This window comes from Mesoplodon bidens, assembly GCF_964165515.1.
Source record: "Mesoplodon bidens genome assembly, chromosome: 9".
NCBI lineage: Eukaryota > Metazoa > Chordata > Mammalia > Artiodactyla > Ziphiidae > Mesoplodon > Mesoplodon bidens.
Window position 1 is genome coordinate 69,749,126 of NC_138166.1, and position 20,966 is coordinate 69,770,091.

Genomic DNA, 20,966 nt, shown 5'->3' on the forward strand with positions numbered 1-20,966 from the left:
TGGCATTATTGTCTAAGAGTTTTACAGTTTTGTGTTTTACGATTAGGTCTGTGATCCATTTTGAGTTAATTTTTGTGAAGAGTGTAAGGTCTGTGCCTAGATTGATTTTTTTTTGTGTGGGGAGGGGCCTGTGAATGTCCATTTGTTCCAACCATTTGTTGAAAAGACACTCTGTCAGTCAGGTGTTATTTAAACACGGGAAGAAATGCCATTGCACCTTGTTCATCTGTATCATCAGCTTCCTTGCATAGCTTAACATAATGGAAAGAGTAGCAGTTCTTGAAGTCCCTACTTGCTGTAAGGAAGAACTTAACTAGATTTTCAGGAGTTTTGTTAAAGATTGTTGTATATTGCTTAGGCTTTCTTTAAATAATGAGAAAGCATGCCGTGATTGCTTCAAATCACTATTTTGCTGGAAAAAAATACACATGAACTAATACAACTTCTGTGTTATGCTGACATTATTCTTCAGTTTATCAAATGTGTATGAGCAGATTCACAGTAAAGAAACATATTGTATCAATGACTTTAATTTGATTACCTTTCATAAATAAAGTGCAAAGATGTTGTTTTTCCCAAAGCCAGAAACCATTTTTTAATCTTCCCCCATAAAATGTCTATCTTTTTTACTCTTACACTAAATTAGGAAGTCATAGAATTGATCATAACAGGTTTTCCTTAGAACAGTAGTTTGCGGATTCACATAAAACATGTACCAGTCACCACAGAATGATTACATTAGAATCACTGTGTGAAAAACATCATGTTTCCAAAGCTCCCTAGTTGATTTATATGTACTATCAGGTTTGAGAATCACTGCCTGAAAATAAAAATAACTAAAGATATTCATCAAATATAGTAAAGTTGCATTTGGACATCCAGTGAAGCCAGTGCTAGTCAGATGAACTGCTGACAAAATTCTGTGTTTGCTGTTGCATGAGTAATTTGCAACATGTACTATCTTATGTTAACTAACTTCGACCCATTCTTTTAGGGATGCAAAATATATATCACTTTTGGGATTAATTTTTGTAATTATGAGGTAAACCATGGGAAATTAGTACTACATCTGAAATTCTAGGATTAAAATCTGTTGTATGTTTTATTGTCCAGCAACTTTTTATTTCCTCTTCCAAGTGACTTTTGTGATGTAGTCACATTTAGAGAAGGTTATTTTACATCATGGAGATGGGATTTATACTAAACTCACTGAAGATACGGGAGAGGTTGTCGGTAGACAAGTAAATTGAGAATTATATTTTTTTAAATGTCCTGGAAAATGATTGGATCACAAGTGTTTTGCAGAAGCTTTAAAAGACTACTCACAACTGTCTTTATAAAAGCAGCAGCTCCAGATAACTTGAAGAAAAAGGATTTGTTAAATACCTCAAAGTAAGACCAAACAACTACCCACGCAGTCTGGCATGTAACTGGAACTAAGGAAGTGCATCCAGTGCTTCAGTATTTCACTTGCTGGATATAGGCTACCTTACCATTGTGCTTTGTTCTTTTCTCTCCTCTGGTGCTTCTTACATTCTAGGTCGTGTGAGATGTATCTGTGAACATGACCAGCCTCCCTGGTGGAAAAGATGTGGGTTCCTTGAGGGCAGGGTCGTTCTTATTCTTCTTTATTTGCTCTCCAGTATCTAGCACAGCCTTTTGCCTGAAAGCGGGCTGGAAAGAAAAATTACTTTCTGGGGAAATATTTTTATAAAACAGAGTGATACAATGAATATCAGCCAAGATTTCACCTAACTTTCAGAAAGTTTCTATTTCAATATCAGGGCTGAGAAGTAATCTGTTAGTATTTTCATCCTCAAATCCTTTAGAGCCTTGCTATTACAGAGCTGCTTTATTGCTGAGAAGGCTGTTATAAAGAGGTCTTTTACTATTTCAACAATTAAAATCCGTCAGATGGAGTCTCAGCTGACTTAACCAGTGCTGGATAATCTAATAAATACTGTCATAGCCAAGGTTCACTGTATTAATAATAGATTTTCTTCTAAAGAAGTTAGAATAAATTAGTAATTGTTAACTTTAACATATCACCCAAAGAATTAGCAAATTTTCTTAGTTTTATAATTTGCCATGATATTTAGTGCTCAAGATAGCAAAATTGCTTGTCAGAAGAGCAGAGAACGTATTCAATGACTTCTCCACATGAAAAATCCATTCAGCATAGATACTGATTTGAAACTACTGCTTGATTTTATTCTAAATTATTATGTTTGGGACATAAGCCAAAGAAAGAAATGCGTTGGTAGAGTTGTTAACAAGACAACACTTTTCATTCAGTGAAAGACAAAAACTAATTTTTTTCAAGGATCTAATTGTGATATCTGATATATACATACATATATATGTATATAAGTGTGAGGAATTAAACTGTTCTAAAACAAGAATTTAAATCAGTGATTATGTGGTACTTTTGAAAAGTTCCTATTTATTAATGTGCTTTTCTGTGCCTAAAAATAATTATTCTTAACAAAACTATTGTACTAACAGATTATTCATATTGATGAATTAAGACATCAAACATTAAAATTAAAGGATGACATAGCTATTTAATTTTTTAAATAGAGATATGTTAGTCCCACAACTCAAAATTTATGATTCTATCAAAAACACTAATTATACTTAATAGGGAAATATCAGATAGGTAATTTACAATTTTCTAGTTGCCAGCCCATTTCATTAAAATATTGACTAGAATACTAACTCCAAAGTAATTGCCTGTCAAATCAAATCAATTAAATTAGGTTAAACCCAGCCTCTGTGGATGCACTGTGAAATCTCCACTGAGCACTACTTATTTAGAAAGCATAAGGTAGGCCAATAACCAATCAGGTGTTTATGAGTCAGAATTTACCCTTCCTTCCTTTCCATCTTTTCCCCCATAGATTTCAGTAAATAAGAGTATTCATCAGTTTGCTTTGTTTCTCCATTCCTGCCAAAAACTCTTATTTGTCAGTGTCTTTTGTTACATTGGTCTCCTGTCAGGATCACCAGGAGATGATCCTATGTCTCAAATAGGTTATCCTGGTTAATTAAATTTTCCATTAACTGAGGTGAAAATTTTATTACCTTTTTTGTTTATTTCCAGATTTATATTCCCAGATTCCTGATGTCTGCCTCCTGCCTACTACTGCCTTCTACTGGTAGATGGGAGATAATGTTGAGGACTTAGTTCCGATTTGTTCTGTTACTTAGAATGAAATATATATATACCCAGCCTTCATTTCTAGTTGGAGTCCCAGCATTCCTATCAAATAAAAACTTGTAGTAGTTTTACATTTAAGTACTCTGAAGTATCTTTGATAGTGTAGAGTAGGAGCAGTAGAAGATGTGAAATATCAGTGATGTGAGAGAATAAAGTAATAACACAGAGTATGGTTTTTTATCTTTCATCCCAACTCCTTTTGGATTCTAAATCTCTCATTGCCAATAAAATTAGAGTTAGAGAAAATATTTCTGAAGAAATTAATATACTTAACCATGTATGTTTTAAAGTACTTTTTTTTTAATGTGGTAACTCTATTTTTAATTTTTTAAGGAACCTCCATACTGTTCTCCATAGTGGCTGCACCAGGTTACCTTCCCACCAACAGTGTAGGAGGGTTCCTTTTTCTCCACACCCTCTCCAGCACTTATTATTTGTAGACTTTTTAATGATGGCCATTCTGACCAGAGTGAGGTTATATCTCATTGTAGTTTTGATTTGCATTTCTCTAGTAATTAGCGATGTTGAGCATTTTTTCATGTGCCTGTTGGCCATCTGTATGTCTTCTTGGAAAAATGTCTCTTTAGGTCTTCTTTTTTTTTTTAAGAAGATGTTGGGGGTAGTAGGAGTTTATTAACTTATTTATTTATTTTTGCTGTGTTGGGTCTTCGTTTCTGTGCGAGGGCTTTCTCTAGTTGTGGCGAGCGGGGGCCACTCTTCATCGCGGTGTGCGGGCCTCTCACTATCGCGGCCTCTCGTTGCGGAGCACAGGGTCCAGACGTGCAGGCTCAGTAGTTGTGGCTCACGGGCCTAGTTGCTCCGCGGCAGGTGGGATCCTCCCAGATCAGGGCTCGAACCCATGTCCCCTGCATTGGCAGGCAGATTCTCAACCACTACGCCACCAGGGAAGCCGCTAGGTCTTCTTAAACTACCTTTTTAACAGTAGAAATCTTAATCTGATTTAAATTTACAAATAATCATTTATCATATTAATAAGGAAGGATTTATTTTTATCCATTTACTTTCTCTTCCTAGGATTTATTTCCCTCTGAAATGTCATGAACTTATATTTCAAACAGCTATTGCTTTCACATTATTGTTACTACTGCATTATTAAAGTAGACACTACTAATTCCTCTTTATGGAATGGATTAAGATAAGAAGGTATCATGTGTAAACCAGAAACAAGTAATCGATAGCCAAAAAAGCTGCCTGAGAAAGGAAACTTAATCACATTTCACTGTTAAGTAGTTTTGAAAGTAGGAACTGTAACATGGAAAGGGAGGCCCCAGCCAATATTTTAGATTCTGCAGTGCTTTCATATTACGGTAAGGAAAAGGAGCTTAATTAATATCATCTCAGTCATAATCTGAGCAGGAAATCAAGTCATTTCTGCATCCTCTAGTCTACTACATCATTTGTTCCTGAGTTCCATTTTTTTTAGTAACTCCTAAACTAATTGAGAGTTTTCTAGACAAAAAGAGTGGATCTACAGGGGACTTCCCTGGTGGTCCAGTGGTTAAGAATCCACCTTCTAATGCAGGGGATGTGGGTTTGATCTCTGGTCGGGGAACTAAGATCCCACATGCTGCGGAGCAGCTAAGCCCACACGCCACAGCTAGAGAGCCTGCGTGCCACAACTAAGACCCAACACAGCCAAATAAAAAAAATAAATATTTTTTTTAAAAAAGAGTAGATCTACAAATAACCAACTTCCCAGCCCACCCTCAGGGAATTTGGTAGGATGGACAATGGTTTGGGGATGTATGAGAAAGCAATTTCTGAGTATTTCTAGAAAGATTGGGCCTGTTAATAGCTTTAATATAACAGTAGGATGGTTGCCACACGTTCTCAATCTTTTCCTGACTTCTCTTTGCTGTTGATTTTGCTTGCATACGAACTGAACAAACCTGCCTCACTAGAAATAATCAGGTGATAGCATATGCTATAGAACTTAACACTTAAAACACTTACAGTTTTTCTTTATAGAATGGGAATGTAAAAAGGAAAATCTTTGAAGAACAAGAGAGTTAATTGTTAATCCTAATTCTATGTGAACAACATTTTGCCTTTTCTCAAATAAATCTTCACTGTAGACAGGATGCAGTAATCTGGTCCTATTAGAGACTCTCTGGAATATATATCCCCACAGGTAAAGAATCCCTCCTATTACATCTGTTCTCAGTAAATTCCTGTATTTATATAAAAGATACCGTATATTTTACTTTCAAAAACAGTAGTCCAGGGGTTAATGTTAATGGTGGAGATTTCAGGCACTGTGATAACCAATTTAAAAAGTTACTTTTGCCGGGGGATTTGTTTGTAGTTTCTGTATTATACCCTATATAAGTATTGCCTGTTCTGTCTTCAGGGTGTCTCCTTCTGCTCTGCCTGCAAAGTGAGGTCATCTAAATCCTGTTGCAGAATGGTGGTTAATTTAGTTATGTAATTGCTTGAAATCCCAAAATAAGGACACTATTCACATACACGTCGTAAATAAAAATGTTGGACTAAATGATAAAAAATATAGTGTGACAGGATGCATGGTTTTAAAACTTTTTGGAGTCCCCAGAACACTTTAAGAATTAAATCAAAAGACCTTCCAGAAAAATTCATACACACATGATTTTGAATACAATTTCACATTGAACTCTACAGATTGAGTCTGAATTGTGTAGGTGTTCATGGACCTAAGATTAAGGTCTTCTGCATTAGTTAGATCTGCTCTGTCAAATATGATAGCCAATAATCACATGTGGCTATTTAATTAAAATTAAACAAAATTGAAGTTCCTCAGTCTCACTGTCCACATTCTCAATGCTCAATAACCACATGTAGCTAATGGCCACCATGGACAATAGCCAATAGGACAAAGCAGATATAGAACATTTCCTTTCTCTCAGTAGGTTCTTTTGGACAGCACTGGGTTAGGTGTTTCTAAAATACTCTATTTAAGAATCTTATCATTATGTGTATTTATGTATAAGTATTTGTGTAGAGCTGCATGATTTGACAACCCAGAACATATATGTTGTAAGAAAAGTCAAGCTCTTTTTGACACAATACAGATCTGTTCCCAAAATATAAATAGGACTCAAAGTAAGGCAGCTAGCTAACCTCAGCTGGACCTTCAGGACTTTCTACAATGATTTTTATCTAAATTGCATTTTCCATTAGTAGTAGTTCTAAATCTTTTCCATTTTTTCCTTAAGTTCTTGTCTTCAGTGTAGTTGTAGACCTCACCTCCTATGTTCAGAAAATTGAGGCTATCAGTATAAATTCCTTCAACTTCCCTTTATCTCTGTATAAAAATCTCATCGTGTTTTCTTTTATTGTAATGTGCTACAGAAATAGCAAGGTGATCAAGAGAATGCAAAAGCCTTTGAATTTTAACGATATAATCAGGACCCAAGAGTAAATAGACAGTTACAAAGTGAGCTTATTCTTTGTTAGAAGTTTGGGCTCCACTCTTACATGGTTTGGTGCTTTAGATAGACTTTAGGACAATGGAATATGTATTTTGAATTAATGTACAGGAATTGCAGTACCTCTCAGTGCATATGATGCCTGTCTCTCTCCATCCTCGAACTTACAGCCATACTCATTATTATCAGTAGTAATAATGGGAGCTAACATTTATTGCACTAATGTGTCGACCACCCGTGTGCTTTACATCAGTTTCCTCAATTAACCCTCATAACAACTCCATCAGGTAACTATTATAATTAATCCATTTTATGTTGTAGAAATAGACTTGACGTTAAGTAACTCACCCAGGATTGGTTAATGGGACCAAGTGTACAGTATTTTTAAGTATATGCACATTGTTGTACAGTGGACCTCTAGGACCTTTTCATCTTGCATAACCAAAACTCTATACTCATTGAACAACTACTCCCCATTTTCTCCTCCTCCATCTCCTGACAGCCACCGTTCTACTCTATGCTTCTATGAGTGTCACCGCTTTAAATACCTCATATAAATGGAATCATGCAGTATTCATCCTTTTGTGATTGGCTTAGTTCACTTACATGTCCTTCAGGTTCATCCATGTTGTACTGTGTGACAGAATGTCCTTTTATAAGGCTGAATAATGTTTCATTGTATATCTGTACCACAACTTCTTTATCTGTTTGTATGTCGATGGACATGTAGGCTGTTTGCACCTCCTGGCTATTGTGAATAAGGCTTTGTTGAACATGGAAGTGCAGATCTCTTCAAGATCCTGTTTTCAGTTCTCTTTGATAAATACTGCTGGATTATATGGTAGTTCTGTTTTTAATTTTTTGAGGACCCTCCATCCTGTTTTCTGCAATAGCTGTAGCAGTTTACATTCCCAAAAACAGTGTACAGATTTTCTTTTTCTCCACACCCTTATCAACTTATCTCTTGTATTTTTGATGATAGTCATTCTAACAGATGTGAGGTAGTATCTCATTATACTTTGATTTGCATTTCCCTGGTGATTAGTGATGTTGAGCACCTTTTCATATACCTGTGGGCTATTTGTACGTCTTCTTTAAAGAAATGTCTATTCAGGTCCTTTGCCCATTTTTTAATTGGGTTATTTGTTTTTGCTTTTGAGTTGTATGAGTTCCTTGGGTATTTTGGATATTAACCCTTTTGCAGATATACGGTTTGCAAATATTGTCTCCCATTCCATAGATCATTTTGTTGTCTTTTTTTTTTCCTTTGCTATGCAGAAACTTCGTAGTTTGATGTACTCCTACTTATCTATTGTTGTTTTCGTTGCCTACATTTTGGTGTCATATTCAAGAAATCATTGCCACCCTCAGAATGGGAGAAAATATTTGAAAATGAAGCAACTGCCAAAGAATTAATCTCCAAAATATACAAGCAGCTCATGCAGCTCAATATCAAAAAAACAAACAACCCAATCCAAAAATGGGCAGACGATCTAAATAGACATTTCTCCAAAGAAGATATACAGAGGGCCAACAAACACATGAAAGGATGCTCAACATCACTAATCATTAGAGAAATGCAAATCATGCAAATCAAAACTACAGTGAGGTATCACCTCACACCAGTCAGAATGACCATCATCAAAAAATCTACAAACAATAAATGCTGGAGAGGGTGTGGAGAAAAAGGAACCCTCTTAACACTGTTCGTAGAAATGTAAATTGATACAGCCACTATGGAGACCAGTATGGAGGTTCCTTAAAAAACTAAAAATAGAACTACCATACGACCCAGCAATCCCACCACTGGTCATATACCCTGAGAAAACTCTAATTCAAAAAGAGTCACGTACCACAATGTTCATTGCAGCACTATTTACAATAGCCAGGACGTGGAAGCAATGTAAGTGTCCATGGACAGATGAATGGATGGATAAAGAAGATGTGGCACATATATACAATGGAATATTACTCAGCCATAAAAAAGAAATGAAATTGAGTTATTTGTAGTGAGGTGGATGGACCTAGAGACTGTCATACAGAGTGAAGTAAGGCAGAAAGAGAAAAATAAATACCATATGCTAACATGTATATGGAATCTAAAAAAAAATGGTTCTGAAGAACTTAAGGGCAGGACAGGTATAAAGATGCAGACATAGAGAATGGACTTGAGGACACGGGGAGGGGGAAGGGTAAGCTGGGACAAAGTGAGAGAGTGACATGGACATATATACACTACCAAATGTAAAATAGATAGCTAGTGGGAAGCAGCTGCATAGCACAGGGAGATCAGCTCCGTGCTTCGTGACCACCTAGAGGGGTGGGATAGGGAGGATGGGAGGGAGACACAAGAGGGAGGAGATATGGGGTTATATGTATATGTATAGCTGATTCACTTTGTTATAAAGCAGAAAGTAACACACCATTGTAAAGCAATTATACTCCAATAAAGATGTTAAAATAAATAAATAAAATAAAAATTAAAAAAAATCATTGCCAAGGCCAATGTTAGGAAGTTTTTTTTTCCTATATTTTCTTCTAGGGGTTTTATAAGTTCAGGTCTTATATTTAAGTCTTTATTTTATTTTGAGTTGATTTTTTGTGTGTGGAATAAGGTAAGGGTCCAATTTCATTCTTTTACACATGAATATCCAGTTTACCCAATAATAGTATTTTTTAACGAATGGTTGTTGAAAAAACTATCCTTTCTTTATTGCACTGTAGTCTTGGCATCTTCGTCAAAGGTCATTTGACCCTATGTGTTTGGGTTTATTTCTGGGCTCTCTATTCTGTTCCTTGATCTATATACATCTCTCATGAAGTGAGTACATACTGTTTTGATACTGTAGCTTTGTAGGATGTTTTGAAGTCAGGAAGTGGGAGGCCTCTAGCTTTGTTCTTCTTTCTCAAGGTTGTTTTGGCTATTCACACAGTCCTTTGTGTTTCCATATGAATTTTAAGGTTTTTTGTTTTCTAATTTCTGCAAAAAAAAAAAAGCCAAAGGAATTTGATAGAGATTGCATTGAATCTGTAGATTGCTTTGGGTAGTTTGGACAATTTAACATTTTACATCTTCCTATCCATGAACATGGGCTGTCTTTCCAATTATATTTGTATCTTTCATCAGTGTTTTGTAGTTTTTGGTGTACAAGTCTTTTTGCCTCTTTGGTTAAGTTTATTCCTACATATTTTATTGTTTTTGATACTATTGTAAATAGAATTGTTTTAATTTCCTTTTCAGAAAGTTCATTGTTGGTGTATAGAAACACAACTGATTTTTGTATGTTGATTATTTGTCCTGCAACTTTACTGAATTTATTAGTTCTAAGCATTTTTTTCTGTGTGTGTGTACTCTCTATAGTATTCTACATACAAGATCATGTAATCTGCAAACATAATTGTACTTCTTTTCTGATTTGGAGGCCTTTTTTGTTTGTTTGTTTCTTGTATGTTTCTTGCCTAATTTCTCTAGTTAGGACTTGCAGTATTATGTTGAATATAAATGGCAAGAGTGGGCACCCTTACCTTGTTCCTCATCTTAGAGGGAATGTTTTCAGTTTTTAACAGTTGTAAATATTAACTATGAGCTTTTTATATATATTGGCTTCATTATGTTGAGACAGTTTCCTTCTTTTTCTAGTTTGTTGAGTGTTTTTATCATGAAAGGATGTTGAATTCTGTCAAATGCTTTTTTCCATCTATTGAGATGATCCTGTGATCTATATCTTTCATTCTGTTAATGTGGTGTATCATATTGATTGATTTTCATATGCTTAACCATTCTTGCATCCCAAGGATAAATTCCACTTGATTATGGTGTATGGTCCTTGTAATGTGCTGTTGAATTTGGTTTGCTAGTATTTTGTTGAAGATTTTTGCATCTTTATACATTAGGGATATTAGTCTGTAATTTTCTTGTAGTGTCTGTCTCGCTTTGGTATCATGGTAATGCTGGCCTCATAAAATGAGTTTAGAAGTGTTCCTTCCTCTTCAGTATTTTGGAGGAGTTTGAGAAGAATTGGCACTAATTCTTTAAGTGTTCGATAGAATTCTCCTGTGAAGCCATTTGTTCCTGGGCTTTTCTTTGTTGGGAGGTTTTTCATTACTGATTCAGTCTCCTTATAGTTACAGATTTTCTATTTCTTCAGTGATTCAGGTTTGGAATATTGTATGTTTCTAGGAATGTATCCATTTCTTCTAGGTTATCCAGTTTGTTGGAGTATAATTATTTATAGTAGCCTCTCATGATCCTTTGTATTTCTGTGTTATCAGTTATAATATATCCCTCTTTCATTCCTGATTTTGAGTTTACCTTTTCAAAAAACACCAACTCTTATTTTTGTTGATTTTTTTCTATATTTTTTCTATTCTCTATTTCATTTATTTCTGTCACAATCTTGTTTGTTTCCTTCTGCTAAATTGGAACTTGGTTTGCTCTTCTTTGACTAGTTCCTTGAGTTACAAAGTTTGTTTATGGGAGATCTTTTTTCCTTTTAACATACTCATTTACCACTATAAACTTTGCTGGTTTTCCAGCATCCCACAGGTTTTGGATTTGTTTTCCTTTTGTTGAGACTTGTTTTGTGACTTAATATGTTGTGTTACTTCCTTGATTAAAGACCTTCAGGATCTACTCACAACTTTCAAATTAAATATAAATCTTTGGCCTGGCATTAAGGCTCACCAACATGTGATCCATCTACCTTTACAGCTTTTTCTTACTTAGACTCTAGCACTATTTGGACTATTTTGATTTTTTAACTACCCATATGTACTTGCTGGAATTCTTTACCATTTCAGGAATCCTCTGTGATGACTACCCTTTATTTCTCCAGTTTTAAGTTATTTTTTTCCTCCCTATTCTAAGCCCTTGATTTATATGGTCAACTTCACATATGTTAACCTGTATTATAATTGTTTGTACAGTTGTCTCATATTTTCTTCTAGACTAACAATTTCTTCAGGATAGGGATTTTTATTAATAATCTTTGTATTTCTTTTAGTATCTAGAATTTACATTATGCATAATAGGCATTCAATTTTTAAATGGTAAATATAATCAAAATTTTTCATCTTAGATCTTAAGACTTAGAAAGTGACTGAATAAAACGGTGCTTGCTCTACTTTCTTTTGTCTGTCACAGTCACATTTAGGAACTCATCAGTTGGCATGCTTTTTATTTAAGAATTTTTCAATGTTAAAAAAATTGGAGGTAAATAAATGCATTCATAATCTCATTGTATTGTATATTTTCTTTCAAACCTTGTACTTGTATTTGAGTGTATGCACATGTATGTTTATAATTGCCAGTTAGCAAATGCATAATGTTATATAGCACAGATATGCCAGATATTATAGAACAATTTTCACTTGCATGATATTTAGGTTGTTTCCATTACTTTACTTTATAGGTGATGCTGTAATAAAGTTTTCATACCTTTTTGCCTGTTAAATTCGCTCCTTAAATTTTCAAGCATGGGTTTATTAGGTTTAAGGGTAGAATATGTTTGTAACTGTTTCCATACCAGAGGAAGTGGCAAACTTTCCAGCTGTATAGATGAGTACTAATCCAGCACAGCCTCATCAGCAGTCTCAATGTGGTATTGAGACTATTTAACAATGCTGATCTAAGTCCATCCCCCAACATTCCCACTTTTAGTAGGAGTATAGTAAATTAATCTTTTAAATTTGGGGCCTCCTTAATTTACAAAATGAATTATTAGCCCAGGGGTAATTAAATAAGGGTGTTATATTCTGACTCTGGACTTAAGAGATTGATAATGATTAAAAAGACTAGACCTAGGGCTTCCCTGGTGGCGCAATGGTTGAGAGTCCGCCTGCCAATGCAGAGGACACAGGTTCGTGCCCCGGTCCAGGAAGATTCCCACATACTGCAGAGCGGCTAGGCCCGTGAGCCATGGCCGCTGAGCCTGTGCGTCCGGAGCCTGTGCTTCGCAAAGGGAGAGGCCACAACAGTGAGATGCCCGTGTACCGCAAAAAAAAAAAAAAAAAAAAAAAAAAGACTAGACCTAGTCTTTGCAATTTTCCAAATGCATCTGCTGGGGAGCCACTCTTAGAATCAAAGGACTGACTTGTTTAGGAAGTAGAAGGCCATTTTTTGGTGTAAGAGCAAAATACTCTCAAGAATTTAGAAATAAAGTTACCTTCTTGGAGTTTAATTTTTAGAATAAAATCAACATATAATCAGTGAGATTCATTAGGCATTGAAATCCTATGGAAATATATATCTGTCAGATCAAAAGCTTAGAGAACAGGCCTGAAAATATTATCCAGACTTGTTAAACTACGTAAGTGAGCTATAATCAAATAAACTACACTAATATATATAAAGAACATATGTAAAGGAAATGTTTACTTTGGAAACTAGAGTATGTTTACAGTGTTTTCAGAATTAAAACAGTAAAAACAAACAAAAACACTCCACCTATCTCGATATTCCAGTTTTTATGATAGATATCAATTAGATGATCAGAGTGTGATGAGAGTAGCAACTAAACCAATTTTATCTGGGTTGAGTATATCACCAAATTACTGCTTTGTTTTCACAGTTTCAGTAGTGGTGTGGTGATAGGGTGCAAAGCAGGTTGCAGGGACTTCTTTAAAGGGGAAATGATGTGTGAGATGTTCTACAATTCCTTACGATGGAATGCTGTAAAAGTTCTTATCAATTATTTGTTGATTTGGGCTTTTCTTCTCTCATTCAACTTAAGGGAGACAGAAACCTCAGTCTTCTTATTTTTTCTTCAAAGCACAAGCAGCCAGCTATTTGTTTGGCAGTAATGATATATTACAAAGTCTAGAGCTGCCTATGGTATATTATGAATTGATGACGGGTTTGTTCCCTAGATAGAACTTTGCTACTCAAAGTGTGGCTTGTGGATGAGTGGGCTGACAACATCTGGGAAATGAGACATGCAGAATTTCAGTCCTGTCTACCTCTTAGGCCAACTTTGTTACTTCATGTACTCCAAGAAGCACACACTAAGATGGAATTTGACGTTTAAGAGATTTGTTAGGGAAGACACCAGAGGGAAAAAGGAGAGGTAGGTCTGACCTTTGTGAAGGAAAGAGGGAAAGGAGGGTTGTGTAGGAGCTCGGAGTACAGCACAGTTCTAAGCAAGTTTCTGGCAAGCCAGTGGGGAGTCCTCCAGCCAGTGTCCCATGTCAGTGAAGTTCCGTCTCTCACAGGAATGAGTCTGCCTTGCTATTTCTGCTGCCTCCAATCATTTAATGAAAGCAGTGTATGGAAAGCTTGGCTTCAGTGCAAGTGGGATTTCAGAGCACAGCACCCAAGGCCTTCTTTGCATTATGGTCACAGCAGCCAGAGATTTGATTGGCACAGTTCCCTGGCCGCCACACGTACTGAATCAGGTGCATTTCAACAAAATCTCCAGGTGATTATATGCACATTAAGCTTTGAGAAGCACTACCCTAGAATAATAATTTGACACTTTGAGACTCTTACCCAGAGTCAATAAAATTGTTTATAATCAGCATAGGATCTCCTCAAAAACTCAGCTCTTTCGGAGTGGTATTTTTTACAGTTCATTTGAACAGAGTTGCTGTTCAAAGTGAGAACTAGAGCAGATAATTTGTTGTTAATTTGTAACAAATGTGTGAAGCAGATTTTGAGCCAAAGCAGAATTTCCAAGATACTTTGCCTCTTTGCTGAAAGGAGCTAGATATAATTTACTTCCTTTGGCCTTTTAGAGTTCAAAGTTCTTACAGCAAAGAATTACGTATTTCTGCGTCTGTTGTCTTTTTATCATGTGGTAAGATGTAGATATGATTCTTGTGGTGACAGCTGGAAATAACTGTTAGATCTTACTGAGTTTCCTCTGCTGACACAGTGCTTAGCATTTGAGGGGCTCTCTTTAGGACAGACTACACTATAAAGTTAGCTTTGCCACAAGGCATTGTCACCTAATTTATGGATTTTTCCATGAGTCCAAGGTATCCACACTCTCATATATATATGATCGGAGACCCACCATCCCCATGTGATCATCCTCTGAACCATTGATTCCCAGGCTTCAATGTAGAGACTACTGCTTGGTAAAAATTACAGTTCCTCTGTCTACAATAAGGTCTTGAAATCGGTACTTTTAAGAAGCCTCCCAAGTGATGAAACTTAATTTGGAAGTCGCTGCTCTAAAGTAAAATATATACAGAGGATTGGGGTCTATCCCATAGAAACATCCTCAGATGGAGTGGTTATAACTGACCCAGCATTCCAAATGACGCTTGTTCCTTGTTTAGTAGAGAGTATCTTTACATGAAAAATTAAAAATAATTTTTAAATCCCTAATTAAAGATGAAATACTTTTATTACACTCAATAGTATTTATTGTTATCTCAGAATTCAATGTAATTTTTACATCATTATTTATTAATTAGCAGTGGGCCTGTTAACACCAAGGCCCACAGGACTGAATATCTGGCTATAATTATAGTTGGACTACTCTCAATCCTGGGCAGAGAAAGTTCTCCTAAAGACAGACAGCCACAGGTGTTCCCTAAAATAGAATTTACCTAGAAACTGAGTTAAAGGTGTAACTCTAGTTGTAAGTACCTCTGGTCCATTATTTATTCTTTTATTTCTTTTTTTTTTTTTTTTTTTTTTTTTTTTTTTTTTGCGTTATGCGGGCCTCTCACTGTTGTGGCCTCTCCCCTTGCGGAGCGCAGGCTCCGGACGCACAGGCTCAGCGGCCATGGCTCACGGGCCTAGCCGCTCCGCGGCATGTGGGATCCTCCCGGACCGGGGCACGAACCCGTGTCCCCTGCATCTGCAGGCGGACTCTCAACCACTGCGCCACCAGGGAAGCCCCTCTTTTATTTCTTTGTTCAGCAGACACTTATCAAATACAATCTATGTTTCAGGCACTGTATAATCGATACCAGAGACCTGAAAATAAGTAAGACTTAGTCCTTGACCTTGAGGAATTCACAGTCTACCCTAGTGGCAGAGATATACATGAAAACAATTAATTACAACAGAGATATTTGTATTGTTGAGCATGGAGAGATGGAGTAGGTCAAGCCCACAAGCATCCGTGGGGTGAGGGTGGGGTTACAGAGTGAGGGACAGCTGGCAAACACAAAGAATAGCACAAGTGCATCTCATGAGACACCAGTTACTGCTGCCTTTGTCCACAAGCCCTGTCAGTAATATCTAAATTCTGAGCAGATCACCTGAGCTATCTAAAACTTAACTCATTATCCATCCCTCTCAGAAAACAAAAATCCTGCTTCTCTACATGTATTCCTAGATTTGTGACTGGTACCCCCATTCATACAGTCTTTCCAGCCAGAAACCTGGGAGGCTTCCTCGTCTCCTTCTCCTTTACTCCCTGTGGCCAGCCATTCATCAGGAACTGTCAGTTTCATCTTTGTAGCCTCTTCTCTGTTCCTCTCTTCTAAGCACTGCTAACATTGCTGCCTCAGACAAGCTCTCAGACTTGGACATCTGCAGTAGTCTCCTAACTGGTCGGTCTCCCCATCTTTAGACTTGGCCTCTTTCCAATCCATTCTCCCCATATCAGTTTAAAACAGGAGAGACCCTTCTTCCTATAGGAAAAGGTCTAAACTCCTTAGAGTTAGGTATAGTTTGAGAGTGCAAATTCTTGAGCCGAACTGCTTGGATTCAAATCCTGAGTCCACCACTTACTAGCTATCTGAAGGGCAAGTCACTTAGCCTTTCAGTGACTAAGTTTCCTCAACTGTAAAATAAGAGTAGAAATTGACTCTCTGTCATAGGATTACCGTAAGGGTTAATTGAATTAATACTGTACATGTAAAATGCTTAACAATGCCTGGCACAAAGTAAACACAGTGATGGTGGGTACTCATGGTAGGATAATAATACACAGTATTTGTGCCAAGTAAATAAAGATGACCAGGACTCACCTTGTCTTCCAGAGACTAACAGTCTGAAGGTAAACAGATTACTTCTTATGATCAATGCTGTTATAAATTTGAACACAATGCTAAATGATTATGGAATCAGGAGAAAATTGTAGAATCTTGTGATCTAAAAATGTTTTTTTCTATTAATTTTTTTTTATTTTATGGATGTATAGCAACTCAAGTTCCCAAATACAACTTAGTACCTCTCAAACCACAAGTTCCTCATACATGAAATCTGTAGATTCATGATTTTGCTCCTGTATACCTTTACAGTGACAGTAAGCCATTTGGTTCTAGTATGTGTGAACATTTAGGTCCCTTCTCTGAGGAATAATTTGAAAAAAGAGAAACTGGCGTTGAACAAACAAAAGGGAAGAGACATGAGCCACAGAAGAATAGTAGAGAGTTTGCAGTAAAGTCTCAAGAAAGAAGACAATGGTAGAGTACCCAGTGGTTTTGAAGGATGTGGGCTACTGAGGTTTAAGAGTTGCTGGTGGAGGTGGTATGGGGGGTGCTGCAGGACACGGCAGAATGCATATAAATGTAGTATGACTTATAAGTATATATGAATTCAAAACAGCACTGAACATAGTTTAAACAAGAAACACAGTTGAGGAATTGCCTTTTGGGGTTGGAGGCAGAAAAATGTAATGTTTGAATTTAGGCTCAAATTAGTAAGTTTAGGCCATTTACTAACACTGTGACTTGGGGGAATTATTTAACTTTTCTAAGTCTCAATTCTCATCTGGAAGATGGAGGTTGTAATAGTACTAATCGAATAAGGTAGTTAGGATTAATTGAGAAAGTGCCCTAAGACACTTTGCTGGTAATTTACAAATAGCAAACACCTAGTAAGGTTAGTTCTTGCTATTGGTGGTGATTATTAATATAGTGTTTGCTTTCTTCAGTTAAGAAAAATGAATTTACAGGTACCTCAGTCAAATTTGGGAAGAAGAATATAGTACAGTACTTGTTATTTCCTAGATGGCAGGTAATGTTACTAACATTTATTTATAATATGCTACCTTTTGTTTTCCTATTCTAGGGAACGTAAAATATTATTACAGAGTTTCATAAGTATATCACTTACCTCTTTCCCCATCCTATTTTTCACATGCAGGTTTAAGTTCCTGCAGAACTTAACCTATAACTGAAAAATGTAGCCTGCAACTAAAGAGCTATAGAATTCCAGAACTCCTTGATTTCATTACCTAATTTAATGAATATAATAATGGGTAACACACCAGTCTTACTAATAGTGCTTCTAAAGTGCTTAAATATTTTTAATATTCTCCCTATTGTCATGTGTACCCTGTTTTCTTCTTTCTAGGTATTTAATAATTTTAGGTAACTAAGATAAACAGTTTGATTTAGCGTACTTTATTATGAGTGATGTATTAGAGGACATCCCTTATGGGACACCTTCCCTCTCCAGCTCACTTAGGTGACTGCTGTATCCCCATGCTCCCATAAATCCTATACATTCTCTCTCTCTCTTTATCCTTTTAACTTATCTGTACCTTCAGACAAATTTCAAGCACTTAGGCCTTGATGGTAAGAATAGTGTCATGCAAAGTCAAGCAGAAAAAAAACTCAGTAGATACTCAGCTAATTTTTGTTAAGTGAGTGAATGAATGCTGCCCTCTTACATCATTTATCCAGTTCTTAGGCCATGGTCAGCAGTGTACCAGTAACTGATTCAATTAATTATTCAATTAAGAAGGCCTTTAGAAATAGGTAAAGTAAAATAAAAATAAGAAATAAAATTTAACAGTAGAATTAATAGTAACCTAATTCCAAAGGCTGCTGTCTCTGAAATGGCTGTCTTTCTTTCCAAAGAAGGTCTCCTGCCCTTCCTCAGATGCCAAATGTCTTACGCTAGTTACCTTGTTGCTGACTACTCAGTAGCCTGCATAAGGTGACAGGTCCAGCCTTCCACCCTAGAAGACTGAAGAGGACTCCTGACACAACTGGCTATAGTTTGAGGCCCTGAATTCAGAGCTGTAGACCTTACATACTTCAACTCTTAAGGATACTATAGGTGATGTTAGGAAAAGGAATAGTGTAGACAAGAAGAATGTTTATCATGTATGTCTAGTAATTGAGCATTCATCTCTTTGTTTGCAAGAACTTGAATTATGATACATAATTATATAATCAAATGATAGATATAAATCAACTTCAAAAATTGCCACCTGGGCCACCCAGCACGTGCTGTGTTAACCCAATATGAGACCTGTCTTCTTCGCACATGACAAATAATCAGAAACAGGAAAGAGTTTGCAGGTGTAACAGAAAGCAGCTTAAAAGATTGTCCTGGCATCACCTGTAGCCTCAATATATACCATTTGCCTCCCAGCGTGATGACTTTCAGCCATAGGTCACAAATGGGCCTTAGAACCTTAACCCAGTGTGTTGCAGCCTTCCCCCTCCAAGTACCCCTAGATTTGCTGCCATTGGCCGGTATCCAAGAAGAAGGCTTGAACAGCTGTCCTGACAAGTGGGTTTTCCCAATTCAAGCTGGCAAATGGGGAGTTTGAGCTGCTTTGTTATACTCCCTGCCTCTGGGTTACAGAAGCTATTTAAAATGGTAATAAAGTATCCTGCTCTCTGATACTGTGTATTTTCTTTTTTGGAATTATGTAAATATCTTTAGGGTCCTTTTAATGCAGGAGGTGAGAAATCATCCTTCTAAAGAGAGTTGATTTCAGCTTTTTTTTTCTTTTTCTTTTTCTTTTTGTCTCTCCCAGACAGTAAGGATTGTATCCTGGAGCCGCTTTCCCTGCCAGAAAGTCCAGGTGGCACCACCAGTTTAGAAGGTTCTCCATCTGTGCCTTGTATTTTCTGTGAAGAACATTTTCTTATAGATGAACAAGACAAACTTCTGAAGCACATGATCATTGAACATAAGACTGTCATAGCTGATGTTAAGTTGGTTGCTGATTTCCAAAGGTAAATTTTGTTTTTCTCCATAAAAGAGTTTTTTATTATTTCTTAAAGGAAAGGCATAACATATATAAAATTATTCCTATAGAAATATGAAAATTCATATTATCAGGTTTCACCTTAGTCTTTTTTAAACTTTGTACTTATTTGCCTTCTTGAGTGTGTAAGTTATGTTTGAAAATGTCACATACCTTTGCATGTCCTACAAATTCTGGAAGCAGACCAACTTTCCAAAGAGTCAATAATATTCCCTTTACCACATTCCATGAAATTTTGGACATTGTTGATCTCTATCAGATTGATGTTCTTTTCGTGTTTCAGGACATATGCGTTCTCCAACTAAGTGAGTTCTTCCAGAAAGGTGAGAATAGACTTGGTAAAAGGCCACCCGAAGGGCAGTTTTGGGGGAAGTAGATACTTGGAGCCTTTTAATCCAAAAGCTTATCATCCAAACAACTGTCAGCTTAAATGCTGTTATATGGTTGAAAACCAGAAAAATATTGAGTCTTTCAACCAGCCAGAGGGCTATAAGGGTAGACAGCAATTAAGGTCAGTGACTGAGGTACTTAGAGGAAGAGGATGAAGAGTAGATAGAGGTGAGTAGTTGAGGAACTGCCAACATTGGGCATGTGTGAAATGTAAGAACCTGACCTGTACAGCCAGGGCCCAAAGTGAGCTAATTATAGTCACTAATTCTAGACTAATTCTTGGTAGTGATTGTCTAAGAGAAATGCCTTCTCTTAAGCAGATACAGTGGAGTAGTTATGTACAGGTCATTATTAGTTGAAATTTGGAATCATTTTCCATATAAACAATATCAGTGTAGTTAACTGGCTTTGTATAGTTACTGAAAGCACATATTTTGGTATATCTGGTAGGGTCCCATTTTGAGATGTTCTGCATTGATTTCCCTACAAAACGTTAGAGTAGCCCAGATATTATAATATCCCTGCATCTAAACTCTGTATCTCCCAGACCACATTATTCTTAGCAAGCAACTTCTTTCTTAGAATGGGTTTTGCAAGCAGCAAGCTGTATTATTAAGAGTGGACTGTGAAACCTGGAAGGCCTAGGATTGAATGCAGACTCGGTGACTTTCTTATTACCACATGGCTTCCAGCAAGCTACTTACCACTCTAAGCATCAGTTTTCTCATCCATAGAATGGGGGTAACACCAGCCCTCATAATATTGTTGAGCATTATATAAAACAGGGCATGTATAGCACCAGTGTCTGAGATATCTTTTATACCCAATAAATGGTAGCCAAATTTTTAATTATATTTTGATTACAAAAGATATATTTGAAGTCTTAGCTTCCTGCAACTGTAGCTTAAGATTTCAGTAGGCATTTACGCTGGTCTGAAGACCTAATTATCATTTGTAAAATTTGTTTTGAGAAATTTTCATTTAAGGTTCTAAGTACTCTAAACTTCTAGAATGGCAGTG

General features: G+C 36.4%; 1 protein-coding gene across 4 annotated transcripts in view; it reads left to right on the top strand.

Moving 5' to 3' along the window:
• The window catches only part of ZNF277 (zinc finger protein 277), a 118,915-nt gene that overhangs the window by 41,242 nt on the left and 56,707 nt on the right, over nt 1-20,966 (top strand). For 3 of the 4 annotated variants that reach the window (XM_081244672.1, XM_081244674.1, XM_081244671.1), the window contains one exon: nt 19,323-19,524. In XM_081244672.1, coding sequence (XP_081100798.1) covers nt 19,323-19,524 — 202 coding nt within the window. The remainder of the gene's footprint in view (nt 1-19,322; nt 19,525-20,966) is intronic. The other variant, XM_081244673.1, reaches the window with a different exon arrangement.